At 42.4% G+C, this 14,093-nt stretch overlaps 1 protein-coding gene across 2 annotated transcripts in view; it reads left to right on the top strand.

Moving 5' to 3' along the window:
• The window catches only part of PTGFRN (prostaglandin F2 receptor inhibitor), a 65,643-nt gene extending 52,963 nt beyond the window's left edge, over window positions 1–12,680 (top strand). For both annotated transcript variants that reach the window (XM_057410506.1, XM_057410508.1), the window contains 3 exons: window positions 3,745–3,852; window positions 10,595–10,900; window positions 12,156–12,680. In XM_057410506.1, the coding sequence (XP_057266489.1) occupies window positions 3,745–3,852; window positions 10,595–10,900; window positions 12,156–12,322 (581 nt within the window). In that variant the 3' untranslated portion in view covers window positions 12,323–12,680. The remainder of the gene's footprint in view (window positions 1–3,744; window positions 3,853–10,594; window positions 10,901–12,155) is intronic.
• Window positions 12,681–14,093: the final 1,413 nt, after the last annotated feature.

Raw genomic sequence — 14,093 nt, 5'->3', positions numbered from 1 at the left:
TTTATTCTCCTGAGTGACCAGTAGGTGCCAATAACAATATTTCAGACTGTTAAATACAAGTGGTGAGGTGAGCAAAGGCACATTATCCATTAGCTCTAAAGTTCTATTTTTCTCAGTGTTAATGTAGCCTGAACTCAGATCTCATTGAGGCAGAGTTCATGTTACATCCCCAGACCTTCTTTGGATGCCGCAAGTGCTTGAGTGTGGTGATGCTGAGACGAGTGTCTGCTGGGAGCTGCCTGTTATCACATGCCTGCATCTGCAAGCTTAGGGTTGAGGTTTATCTGGTTTTGTTTTTGTCTTGGAGGGTAAAAACTTAAGAAAAGCACTTGTGTTTTGTGTGCCAAGCACTGCTTGATAGATCTAGATCCAGATCTTGAATACTGTGGTGTAATGAGGGGCGGAAAAAAAACCCGAACAGGATCCACACCTTGCAGAAGGCTTTTGTGGCACATTGTGACCTCTCTCAGAAGGTCTTGAGGAGCCTTGAAAATGTGTCTGGAATCATCCTGTGTTTGCTCTCATGCTGGTTTTTGCGCAGCTGCTTTTCTTGAGCCTGCAGTAAAGCAGATGCCCAGTTAGATAAAGTAATGGTTTTGCTAGTAACCCACTAACAAATACTGGTTTGCTGCTGCTTTTGCTGGAGATGGGCGTACAGCTGATTCCTTCTTCTCTCATCTTGTTGCCAGACAGCTTCAGCTGAAGCCAGAGTAAATTTTTTAAGCTGGGGACATAAATCAGACAAGTTATAATCAGGTTAAAAGCACTGGTCAGTTGTGTGTTTTTAAAATAAAAGCAAACAAACACAGAACCCTTCTACAGAGAAGGGTGGCATGCAGATGACTTTCAGTGAGGTATTATAGCTGTGTTACAGTTTAGGTTTAAAAATAGTTTTCCCTCTTCAGCTGGAGAGGGGAAAAGCACAACACTTGACACATTTCTCAACACTGTTGAAATCCAGTTTTTCTAACACAGGGCAGTGATTTCTCCCTGTAGGTACAGATGGTAATTTGCAGGAGATGTACCCTAATAGGGGAATAACTGTGGCTTACTGAAGGGAAGTGCATTCGTGAAATGACAGAGCAGGTGCTGCCTAGCAGCCTTCTTACAGTCCAGGAAGCTTTGACTCTTCATGCGGGAGGCAGAGTAGAGATGTGTTTGGTGACCCAAAACTGAAGAGTATGTAGGGAGTACTGCATTATCATGATACATGGCTTTTCCTGGCTGACTGACCAAACAAGCTTAGCTTTTACCCTCGTGACATTCAATGTCCAGGAATACTCAGACTCCCTTCTCCATTAGTGGTTTGTTGGCATGCCGGTGTTGAAGCCAGTGTCTGTTGGATGCAGTAGATGCCTGGATTTTTAAACTAGAAATAAAGCCTGAGAAATCCTGTCTATATGTCTGTCCTTGTTTATCCTTCCAGGGCAGGAGTGAGGCATCCCATCCTTAGCTTGATGAAGTTGGGATCATGCAGTTCATTTCAGCATATAGCCAGAACACAGCCTGTTTCCTGGAGTAGAGCATGTCCCATATTCCTGACATAATGTCACCTCACTTGCTGCTGGGACCTAGGATAGACCCTCAGCTATAGGCAGTACCAGGATTATTGTGGTGCCAGTTTGCCATTGGTCAGTGCATGTACTGTGAATGCAGAGATGTTCCTGACAGAGTCTGATAGTCTGTTTCTGTTGTTGTGACACTTCACACGCCACTTGAGGGTTTTGTGGTTACAGCTGGCTGGAGTGCCTTGGTCCATGCTGCCTTTAGACTCCTAGGACCTTGAATTTCTTTCTGCACAACTCTGAAGAAGATGATGGGAAAATATGGGAAAATAAATATATATATATGTAAATATATAGATATGCAAATAATAGATGAGCTGCAACAGGAATATGGTTGGGTGTGTGTATGTGAATGTTGGGAAATAAATTGAATTTACATGGGAGAAGTTTGGGTAGAGGCTGAGGAAACAATCAGATTAATCTCTCTTCATTTCCCCAGAAAAGGATCCCATCGTGCTGAGCGGCAGCCTGCTTGTGAAGTCACTACCTAAAGAGCTGAACTTCGAAGTATTCTGGGTCTCTTTTTTTCCTTAGATATGTTCTAGCATAAGCATGTAGGAGTCTCATCTGGTAGTCCACATGTAACCTCTACTGCATCTCTATCACCCTTGTATCCTTGCTTGGTGGGGTAATTTGCAATCTTAATTTATGATAGAGAGGACTTCTAATGTCAAAATGGTACAACCCTCCGGGATTTTATATTTACATACTTCCCTTGTACACAAGGTACAACTGCTTCTGGGACAGAGGAGAGGGCTGTCAGAAATCTATGGCACAATAAAAAGCAGCGCAGTTTCCCTGTGGAAATTGTGGGGGGAATTTTGGAAGCCACAGGAGTAATTATTGCATTGTAATTCATTTCTTAGTGTGCTGTGTAATCTGTGCTGACCAAGACAAGCCAGGCCCTTGTAGTCTAGAATAGTTTCACCAAAAATGACAGCTCTAGCTTCACAGAACATCCAAGTTTCTTTCCAGAACCTCAGTCTGGAAGTGATGTGATAAGTACGTTCAGTGTGGTGAGTTATCAGCATAGCTTTCCACAGAAACGTGTTGGGAGGGCAAGGGTCAAGTGGGGTGTGTTGGATGATTTCATTAAATGTTCTCCATCAAAATCCTTGCTTGCCACTGATCTTCAGTGGATTTGAAATTTACAGTTCCTGTACTAAAACAGTGACATACAAGAGTGGAGGAGGGCAAATCTTCCAGCAGCTTTTCTGTCCTCCCTTTTTATGCTGCTTGTTCCAGAGGTAGCTGAGCCAGGTAATGATAGCAGCTAATGGATTCTAGAAAAGGTAAATCTGGCTCCCAAGTTCCTTCTTCAGTCCATGGCCCCTTCCTCCAAAGCCACCATTAGCATAAGCTTTCCTCCTTGCTACTCACCTCATTTGCTTTGTTTTGTAGAGAAATCACTAAGGGTATTTTGACACGTGTTTCAGTTTCTGCCCAGTGAAATAGCCAGTACTATCAACATTAGCATATCTGAGCAGTTGTGGTTTTGTTAATTTTACACCAGAGATGTAGTTGTTGTCAAAATTTGGGGAAGTTTGGGTTAAGCACCTCAGAAGTAAATGCCACACATTGTTAATGGTGTTTGAGCATTTCATAGCAGCCTAATGGTTTTCATCGATATCATCACCACATTGCAGCTGACGGAGTTATTACATGCTTAGGCTTTGAGACATCTTCTACAGAAGAAGCTATCTGTGGCGGAGCCTGAAGGAAAGCCCAAGGAAGTGTTATGAGATGCACTTCTTGTATTGTCTGTGTTTCAGTTCTGTATTGTTAAAATACTGAACTGTGAATTTTGCTCTAATGTGAATTCCTATCAACCGCCTCAACCAAAAAGATCCATGTTGGATTAGCCTGAAGACCTGGACTCTTGTGCTCTTACAGGAGTCATCAGTGGAAGACTGGCTCTTTTTGTGCAAGACAGTAGATGCCAGGTTTGGGCAACAGCTTCTGTGTTGGGTGACAGGTCTGGCAGTTTGGGTACTTTGTCTTAGTGTAGGAGCTAATGGCTAAAAATGGATAACTATTTTGCAAAAGCTGACACAACCGCTTATCCCTGTTTCAGTGTTCTTTCTCTAAAAATGAGCAGAGAATATTTCAAAACATGCAAGAAAGATTTTGGACACTGAATAAAAACCTGTCGTTAACAATTGTGGTTACTCTTTTCTAGGTCCTGTGTTTAATGTCTCGGTGCATTCTGACAACCCGACAGTTTACCAGGGTGAAGTGGCAGATTTGTGGTGTATTGTCACAACAGAAGGAATGGCACTTGAACAAGGTATTTTGTCAAAATTATTTTACTTGTAACTCATTTACCTTCACCAAGTGGAATAATGCCATCAATAACAACCCTGTGTCCTTTAAGTGAGGCTGGAGAATGGACAATCAGCATTGAAAATCCTGTAGAACTCAATAAATACAGGAGAGCATGTTTGCTTTACACAACCCAATTTAAAACAAGGGGGTTTGTTCCACTTTCTGAGGGGACGGGCAGAAGGTGTTCTTGCAGCTAAATCCCTCTGTGCTATCTGTGCCAACTGACCTTACTGCCGGCAGTCTCAGCCTACAACCACTAAGGCTGTGAAAACTATTCCTGTTTCCCTTAATGGGAAAGGAATTGTCAAATCCTCTTGGAAGAAAATGGTCATCTGTGAACAAATCTTAGTCATTTGGCCAGTCAGCTTCATAATTCAGAGTTAATTTAAGGCTTAATGTATAACTAAAAATCACAATAATTGCTGCAGCCTAAATATTAAAAATGAATGTTTATTGCTGATGCCTTCAGAGGTGAGCATCTTTTTTTTTTGTGGAAGAAGAAACAAGGTGCATAATTGCTATGAAAAATATAGCAGACACTTTAAAGGCAAATTTTTTGAAGAGCTGAAAAGTTCAGAGAATTTCTCAATACCTAGCTGCTTGCCAATCATAGCCTTGAGCTGCTTTTCATCACAATGCTGTGACAATAACTACGGTTATTATACCTAAGTTCAGAGAGAGATTAGGTTTTTTTTTTAAGTCATTCCCTTTCTCTCTATATATATGAATATAAAAACCTATTTAAAATCTATAAATATATATGTAAATATAAATATATATACCCAAATAAAAATGTCGTGATTCATGTAAAACTTAGAAATCTACACATAAACCATGTGCAGAAAATATTACTTACAATGTAGTAGCTGATGAGATGAAGTACCAAGCTTGATAAAGAACCATCACTTTCAAATTCCCTAGGTGCCTGTTTTGCATTAAATCTGAGTCTAGTGGGGAAGCAATTTGCCAGATTACAGTTCTGTGCTGCCTGTGAAAAAAATTGTAGAAGTCCGTAGATTGTATTATTGAAATGCTTGGTAGGGAGAAAAAGGCTGAGTAAACTTTGTCAAAAGATTCATAGCCTGGGATACTGGACACAGTAAGCAGCGTTGTATCCCTGTACCTGTGCCTCAGTCTGTCCCGTGGCTTCTGCTCAGCAGGAAGCTTCTTCTAAGTTGAGGTGTGCCCAAGCTTTTACAGGTACTGTTGTAAGGCAGTACTCAAAATGGCTGGCTTCCTTTGCAAAACACTAATTGCTGGCAGGGAGCCGCTGCTGCTTCTGCTGGTGCTTGATAGCTAAAGTAAGCTTAGGGTTGCCTTGTGAAAGAGGCCTTAGCATCCCTGACTCACTTAAAACTTGAAAAGAGGCTACTTAGTAACAGTGGGGCTCTCAGTGCTCTGTTGCATTTGGGTTTGTAATTGGTTTTTGTGTGTTTGGTAGCTTGAGGTGGGGAAGAAGTACTGACAAGGTAAGAATAATCAAAAGGATCAAAGTAAAAAGATGTCCTCTGGAAGTAGTTGCTCACAGCACAATTACCTTTTAACTGGACAGCTTTGTAAGGGTTTGTGGTTGTCTGTTGAATTGATGGATGATGCCTAGACTTGGAAATGATGCTGTTTCCAACACCTGCAAGCAGCCAGTGCAGAGTTTTAAATGTCAGCCCTGCAATCTGTTCCATAAATGGATAATGTCATCTCAAACATGGCAGATGCCTTGCCTCTTTGTGGTTTTGGCGAGTGGTGGGAGTTGATTCTGTTTGTTTTGTGTTGGGTTTTTTCTGGGTTTGGGGTGTTTTTTGTGGGGCTGTTTGGGGTGGTTTTTCATCTGTAATGGAGCAGATGAGGCATAGGCAACAGATATGCCTGGAATTAAGTGTAGTGTTATGGCAGATTTTGAGGGAACCTTTCAGTCCATGCTCCGAGCCTCCAGTTGCTGAATGAGCAGGATTTGGGGCCTAACCAGCCATTCTGTGCAGAGAACCCCTATCTGTACCTTTCCCATGGGCCTGAGAAGCTGACCTCTCTCCTGTTCTTGCTAGTCCTCTGGATGAGACTGGCAGAAGAGCTGCAGGGAACAGCTGGAATCTGTGAAACAGCTGTAGCATGCTCAGATTTCTCTTGTCAGTCTAACTTCTTGTCCTTGAGCTATAAATGGTACTAGAGCAGTGGGATAATGGAGCAGGTTAGGTGAAGGACCTTAAGGGCTCCTATGATAACAAACAGATGTAGTTCCTCAGTAGTTCCTTATTCCCCTTTATCCCATCTTAGATCTGTCTCTGTGCTGAGTCAGTATCACAATTTAATTCACAACTAGAATGGAGAGCTGGCTTTTTAAATTAGTGTGAAAATAACAGGGGCTGTCTCATTCCAGAGGGAAAATGAGGCACATTGTTAGGGAAAGCCTATACCAGGTATTTGCATAAACAGAGCAAGAGTTGCCAGCATCTCCTAGAAAACAGATGACAGGAGTACAGACATGGTCTTTCCATTTGGGAATGTGGTGAGAAAGGAGAGCAGAGCAATTGCATTTGAATATGAGTGGGCAAGATGCCTTTCAAAGGCCATCTGCTCTTCTGGTGCAGGGCTGTGTTTTGGGCCCCTCTTTTGAGCAAAGAAGGATCAAGGAACTTGATAGGATATCTTGTTTAATGCACATCCAGAACACTTTGAGCACAGTTGGTATTCCAGCCAGCTCTGCTCTTTTATACATAAGCACTCAACTTTGCAAGCATGTATGTGGATCAGTATGTATGCTTCCTGTAATAAGCTGAAGTGTCAGGTGCTACCTCTTCTCTCTTGCATACACAATCAGAAAAATAAAGAATTTCCAAGGAGCTGAGGAAAAGTTAAATCACCTATTGTCATTGTCAGTGCCCTTCTTTACTGCAGTTAGATTGATCCATTTGTTTCTAGAAGTGTTACTTATGGGTTGGACTTTTGTCTGGTAGAGGTAATTCACAATACTCTGTGTGTGTTTCTGTGTACCCACCCTGTGGGAAACTTTCAAAAGGATGGGAAAGGTTTTGGCATGACTGCTGTGTGCTTTAATTTCCTCTGCTTCTTTGAGACCCTGCTGAAATGGAGTGTGCATTACTAAGCTCAGTACATGACAGCAACCTCTCCATCTAACGAAGCGCTTCTTTGGCTTGGCAGCTGTGGTTGGTGTTTTGAATTCATATGAGAGGAATATGTGGGTGTCCGGGGAATAGTAGTTCTGTGTCTTGAAGATATAAAAGCTGCTTCTGATATTTCTGTTGAATACACATTTTCACAAATGATCTCTCTAGACTTCCCTGATCACCCCTTCTTGGGCTATGTGCTTAGGGATTTAAAAGTTTTAGTTATTGTGCCTGAAAGGAGATGGTTGTTTTTATCTGCTCCAGACAGATGCAGTGGGCACTCTAGAGAATTTAACAAACCCAGCTTGTTCACCTGTTGTATGGCTTGAAGTGGTTTCCTCAGCTGTCTAGGAACTCCTATTCAACCTCATTTAAATGTATTAAGCAAAAAGGGTCTCAAAATTGTGATTCAGTACTGTAACAAGATGCTGAGAGAGCAGTGGAAGTGAATGGTTTCTGAAAGCTGGTCTAGAAACAGGATTCCCCATTTTGAGGAGTGATTGGCCAGGGAAGCAGCTAAGACCCAGACAGCTTAGTCCTGTGTGTCAAATTGAAATGTGCATAAGGATGTGCTTTACATGTTGATGATCCTTACTAACTGGGGAGGGGAGGAAGCATAGCGTCACTATTACTCTGCTTGCAGAGCTCTGAAGGGTCCAAATTCTGGTGCTTTTTTCTTTATGAAAGGAGCTAAGTTGCATGACCTGAGGACACTGAGTCCTTGATGGCCTTCTGAGCTTGGCACTGGGTTGTTATCCTTTCCTGTAATATGGGGTATTTTGTCCAGATGCCTTATAGTACTTTTAACATTGTAGAGCGTGGAAGGAACCAGTGAAAGAAACCTTTGTAGGGTTAAGTGTGAGTGTGGTTCTTGTGGTTTGGTTTGGTTTTGTAAATCTGGGACAAAAATTGTGAGAGTGACTTGTCAATGTTGATGCAAGGTGTGTGTAGGATGCTGCAGATGCTTTTGGGAAACCTAGTGTGTGACCTGTTTTATGTTAGTAAAACTATATTTATTATCACTTGAGAGATGCTAGGCATGTTCATCACTGATCTTTAGAGAGCACCTGATTTATGTCATAGGTTTGCTAAGTTTTCTGTGGTTTTATTGCATGAAAACCAGAGATATATTGAAGCAAATCAGATGACTTTGCTGTATTAAGCTATTTCAAGGAGGATAGCAACTTGGAGCCAAATCCTCCCTCTAACTGTCTGTAGTGAGTCACTAATTGCACACTATGTATACTGACTAATAAAATATGTTGGCATAATACTGTTGTCCCATATTGTAATTACAGAAGATAGATTCAGCTATTTCAAAATGACAGCAAGTGCCTGCACTTGTCTCTGTATGTGGAGGGAAAGGAACCTCAAATTAATTGGAACTGAAAAGAAAGAATTCTTTAGAGATAGCAAGTTGCCTGGGAATCTGAAGGCTAGATTATTTCTTTTTATATCTAGACTTATTGTTTAAACCTTTTTTAGCCTGTGCAATGGTATATTCAGGACTTGGCCTGAAAGGTGTCTATAGGCTCCTATGGTATCTGGAAATACAAGAGCTCATGGCAGTCTTGATGATCTTTGGAAGGTACTGGTTGTTCCCAAAGTGCCTGCCTGTGGACCGGTGTTTTATTACCGTATTTGGCATAAACAGGCAGCATAAGAAAGAATAGTTTATAGAAACGGAGCTCTCTCCAGTAAAGGCCCCGTTTCCCACAGATGGTTGGATGAGTACACAAAGCAGAAGTCAAAGTTTGGTCCTGTTAACTGAATATATGTTTATGGTAATTTTTATTAACATCACTTTCAAGAGAAGGCCTATGCCAAGTAACCAACAGTCGTATTTGTAGTATGACAGGCAAGAGTGATTGCTGTGAGGTCTGCTGGTCCACATGACTTACACTGACCCCTGTGTAGGACTGGGAGACCTACTCCTGCTGTAGGGCTGCAAAATAGGCCAGGTGCCCTTTTGAGGCTCTGTGCTGTCGCCTGGAGCACCTGGCTAAGGCAGGAAGTTGGCTATTGTTCCAGAAATGAGCTTGGTCAGCCAACATCTCTGGTAGTAACAGCTGCTGTCTCACCTTTCTGTTTTGTTTTGAAGAAGTGAGTAAAACCAGCGCACCTACAAGAGAGTTGAGTGTACCCCGAACAGTGGGTAATTTTCTGTCTGCAGTAAAGGGGAATGTTCTGCCTGGCCAGCTGATGCTATACTTCACATAGCAGAGCTGAGGATGTCCCTTTACTTTTAAAATATAATTTTAAATTTCCCTTCTTTCCTGAAGTGTTAACTTGCCTGATAGAGGCTGAAAAATCATTTGCTCTTATACCTGTAAAGAATTTGAGTACAGCAGCAGGTTTGCAGCAGGTTTAGGGCTTTATTTTTAACATTAGCCTGGAGATCAAATCTGAAAGTTCAGAGAAGAGCAAGCTCAATATAGAAAAAATACAAGTTTTAAGTTTCAGGTTGCTAAAACTGTATTTTTCAGAGGTCTCAATAGTATCAAATGGAGGTTTGATACATCGCCAGAGTCACTGGGGACTGCCTTTAGTTGTGAAAAGGTCAAGCCCTGTGTATGCATTCTACCAGTACCCAAACCTCAGGATAGAAATAGTAACCTCTGTTTCCAGTTTGGGCCCTACAGTTTGCTAATGTATCAGGAAAGAAGACATGTTGATGAAACGAGTGAGCAGCCTCTCCTGTCTATGCCCTAAGTTATGCCAGGATTCAGACTCTGACGCATGTTGCTAGGCTCATGTTAGCAAAGAATAGCACTGGCTTTTAAAGTAAGTACTCTGCTACATCAGCCTAATAGGGTTAAGACTGAGGTCTGCTAAAGGGGTCAATAGGATCTGTATGGATGTTGGAAGAGCTAGATGTGCTGATGAACTCTGACTACCTGTCAGCTTTGTTAAACATGGAAGGTGTTGCAAATGCATTTTGTAGATTCTCCTTGGGTGGTAAAAATTGTACAAGGCATAATGCCTGATGATGTGTGACAGTAACTCACAACTCTGAAAAAAAAACTTTATAAAAACATCGTGGTCAGGCCTTGCTCCTGAATACTTAGTGTTTTTGTAAGTAATTTTTTGTGCTCTGTCTAGAATCTCTGTATTCATTTAGGTAGACCAAATGTAACGAAGGGGCCTTCAGCAAAGAGCCTTCTGACTTTTGTTATATAGGCCCTGCATGAAGATAGTGATTGCAAATACTTAGGACTTCCACTCCCATTTCACTGTAGGTTCAGCATAGTTCTAGAACTGCTTATGACACTATGCCTGCTTGGTGAAAACTTAGATCAGAGATTAAACATAGGTTTTAGGATAGCAAGTAGGAAAGGAAGAAATCTCCTCTTTGTTGTCCCTGTATTAAGTCACCCTTTCTGTGCAACTGCATCCTTCCTGCCAGTGCATTTCATTGCAATTCACTACTTGAATCCTCCTAGAAAGGACATGTTCAGAGCATTCTCTTTTTCTTCTTTTTCTTTCTTTCTTCCACTGTCAGACCAGTGTTGCCTGAAAATGACACTATGAATACTTTTCAGAGCTCACCACCATGTCTAAATTCATTTTTGTCCTCAAACACAGATGATACGTCCTTTGATGTTTCCTGGTTTGCCGTGCACTCCTTTGCGTTGGACAGAGAGCCCGTCTTGCTGGCCTCACTGGACCGAAGAGGGATTGTGACACAGAGCAGGAGAAATGGGAGCAGTGATCTCAGCCTGGAGAGAATCAGCCCATTAGAATTCCGTCTCCGTGTGCATGGCTGTGAGGACCATGACTTTGGGAACCACTACTGCATAGTGACTCCGTGGGTGCGATCTGCCACTGGTGTATGGCAGCGGGAACCTGACATCAAAGCCAAACCCATTTTTCTATCTGTGAAAATGGATGGTAAGAGATTCCAACATGTCTTACACAGTCTCTTTCTTTTTTAACACCTTGTTATGCCTTTCTCTGAAAAATATTTCCTATGACTATTTTTAAAGGTCCCTATGATAATCTCAGATTTTGTTACTCTTTTCTTTTGTTTGCAACTTCTGATTCCAGATTCCGTAGACTAGGTAGGCCTGAACAGATCACAGTCGCAAGACTGAAGTGTTTTCTTTCCTGATCATTTCCTGGTGATGTTTTGCATAGCTGGGGCATCTTTTAATCAAGGCATAATATCCTCTTCAAGTGTTAACCCTTTGGTTGCCTGCATGAGGAAGCCTAGGTTTGCAGATGGGGTGTGCTGAAGTAGTTGTGTTGTGGTTAATGTCAAAACTGAGAACAGAAAGTCAGACCTCTGACTCCTTCCTCCCTCTCCTAACCACATGACATGCTGCTCCCTGCACTTAATACCTTGTCCGCTTTCTAGTCTGAGTTGCAAGAGTTGCTGGACTTCATAAGAAGCAAGTTGCACGCTAGATGCTGCATTCAGCATGTAGCTAAGGAAGATTAATGCAGGAGGGGTTCTGAACTAGTTGCTTTCTTCTCAATATTTCTGTGAAATGTCATATTGGGAAGTTCCATGAACTTGAAAGGAATCAAAAGTTTTATTCTCCCTATTGTGTAGCTAACTATGATAGCTGTACTTTCCAGACTCCTTACAGTTCTTGACCCTGCCTTTGTCTGAGCAGTAGGTGCTTGCAAATCAAATTTTGTGTTTAGGTACCAACTTTGGAGGTTGATTAGACAGGGTTGTAAGTGGCAGCAAATACGTTGTACAAGTAGTTCTCATCAAGCAAAGCATAAATGAATCCTCCTTGTCATTTGGAAACAAACTACAAAGAGTGCAGCCACAGTCTGCCTCTGATGAGGGAAGCTTACAAGGCTTTTGTTTGGAGGAAGAGGTGATGGGGCACCCCTTGGAACTAGCTCTGCTTTGCTATCTCACTCCAAGGCTCCTCATGCTTCCAGCCTCCCTGAGGCTTTGAAAGGATAGAGGAAGAAGTGGTAGAGGAAGAGCAAGGGTGAGGAAGTAAGGGAGTCCAATAAAACTAATTTTCGAACCTCAAAAGAAAATCGGTGTAATTTCTCTCTGAAATAATTAATGTGCCCATAAGTGAATACTGTGGGATTTATTTATTTGTTTTTGTTTTTAAGGAGAGAACAGAAATCTCTGAATTTCTCTGTGATATCTAATGATGTTGCCTTCCTCTTTCAGTTTTGAATGCTTTCAAGTATCCCCTGTTGATTGGCATTGGTCTGGCCACTGTCATTGGACTCTTATCCTGCCTCATTGGCTACTGCAGCTCCCGTTGGTGCTGCAAGAAGGAAGTACAGGAAACAAGACGAGAGCGTCGCCGGCTAATGTCAATGGAGATGGACTAAACATGGAGCCAGACACACTTGTATTTTGGGAGAGACTCAAAGGGCTCTTGGACTGTGCTGAGACACTTGCCCACAGGCCCAGAGAAGACAGTGCATTTCCTCTCTGATTGCAGCTTGGACCTCAAGCTTCTCCTTGTTACACATCATGCCCTGAGAGCATTCAGGCCATATGTAGCAACTTGGAATTCTCCTTTTCCAGCAGCACTTTCTGCACAGGAATCGTGTCCTTCTAATGTGCAAACTGTTGAGTCTTCTTTCACCGGGGCCCTGTGACAAAATTCACTAAGGTTTTTCTGTTTGTTTGATTGGTGGGTTTTTTCCCCTCCTCTTGGTTTTGAATAGATGTATGAAAATGTGATGGTCAGGGTGACAAGTGGGAAAAGAGCTGGTAAAATGTCAAATTTTCATTGTATTAACCAATCTACTTTTCCCTTCCACCCCCATCACACCATCCTGTTCCCTTCCTCTGTCCACCTTGGTATCTCACAGACTTCTCTGTGCTGGGTTGAAGGCTGGAGAAGGTTCTTCTTCTAGTTTCTCATGAAGCTGTTCCAGCAACAAATTGGTTTTCTGGTTGTCTGCATGCCTTCTCTACCCTGGCTTTAAAGGGTTTGCAACATAACATGCCTAGAGATCTCTGGGACACTTCTTTTTAAACTTATTTTTTTCTTTTATTTTCAGTGCTTAAAGCTCTTGGCAGTGAATAGAGGCTAACTTGGCAACCCTGAAAAGTCAGTCCTGAGACAAGGATTTGTTGGCTGTCTCCTTATGGCCACCTTCTCTCACCTTTTCACCTTTTTCTTTCCCATTACAGCTGCTCATTTTGTGCCTGAGACCCTGTTCTGCTTGTGTAGAGGGGCATGTGGTATCTAGAAACAAGGCCCAGCCTTCTGCTGGCCTTGGTGGAGAGCTTGGAAGACCTTGCCCCTAGTGATGGTGTGACTTATGGGGGAGGAGGAAAGAGGTGGATCTTTGTCTGCAGTTGGTCCACTGATAGTGATTAGATAAGACCTGTAATCTATGTGTTACCAGATGCACAGACCAGACTCCAGTGCTGCTTCTTCCAGTCACTCAGTGGTAACACTTGAACCTGTGGGCAGAATCTGAGACCTGCAGTAGCTGAAGTGCAGCTCAGGGTTGGAATAGGAGAAAGCCCAGGAGGGCAGCAAGAATCCCTCAGCTTCCAATGGTCCTCATTTTCTGCACAGGCCTGCAGCAGGGCTTTCAGCATGGGTTTGAGACATATTCCTAGGTGCTATAGTATAGAAGTCCTTTGTTCTTCCATGCATACTGGCTTGGCTTCTGAGTTGGAGCAGCTCCTTTTCAGGGCAGTTCCGTCTTCCCAGCACAGCTGGTGTTACAAGCAATAGAAGTCAGAATAAAGATATTTTATGTAAACAGGCAAGGAAGTAGGACTGCACCGCAGTCTGATGTCCCAGCCAGGGCTTGGCTTGCATCAAGAAGGGTCAGAAATGTAGAGCTGAGGCCAGAGCTCAATCATTCCAAGATTATTTTGTTTTTATTTAAGATAAAAGATGCTGAAGGAGAGCATCCATGGAAAATAGTGTCTGTGGTGTGCTATTGCCAGTCTAGACTTTAGTTATGAATTAGACAATCTGGTTCACTAATAGCTTTTCTCACTGTATATTCCAGGGGAGCTGGAGGGTTATTATTTGTGCTATGAAGGCTTCATTTTGCAATAGTGTTTGTGGGACCTTGCACTCAACACAATAGCTATTACAAAACTGGAGGTTTTGGAGTAAACTTTGTG

The sequence above is a fragment of the Pezoporus wallicus genome, unplaced genomic scaffold (assembly GCF_028554395.1).
Source record: "Pezoporus wallicus isolate ANWC-B61680 ecotype Strahan unplaced genomic scaffold, APGP_CSIRO_Pwel_v1 contig_229, whole genome shotgun sequence".
NCBI lineage: Eukaryota > Metazoa > Chordata > Aves > Psittaciformes > Psittacidae > Pezoporus > Pezoporus wallicus.
The sequence above is the reverse complement of the archived record's forward strand: the minus strand, read 5'-3'. Positions and strand labels throughout refer to the sequence as shown.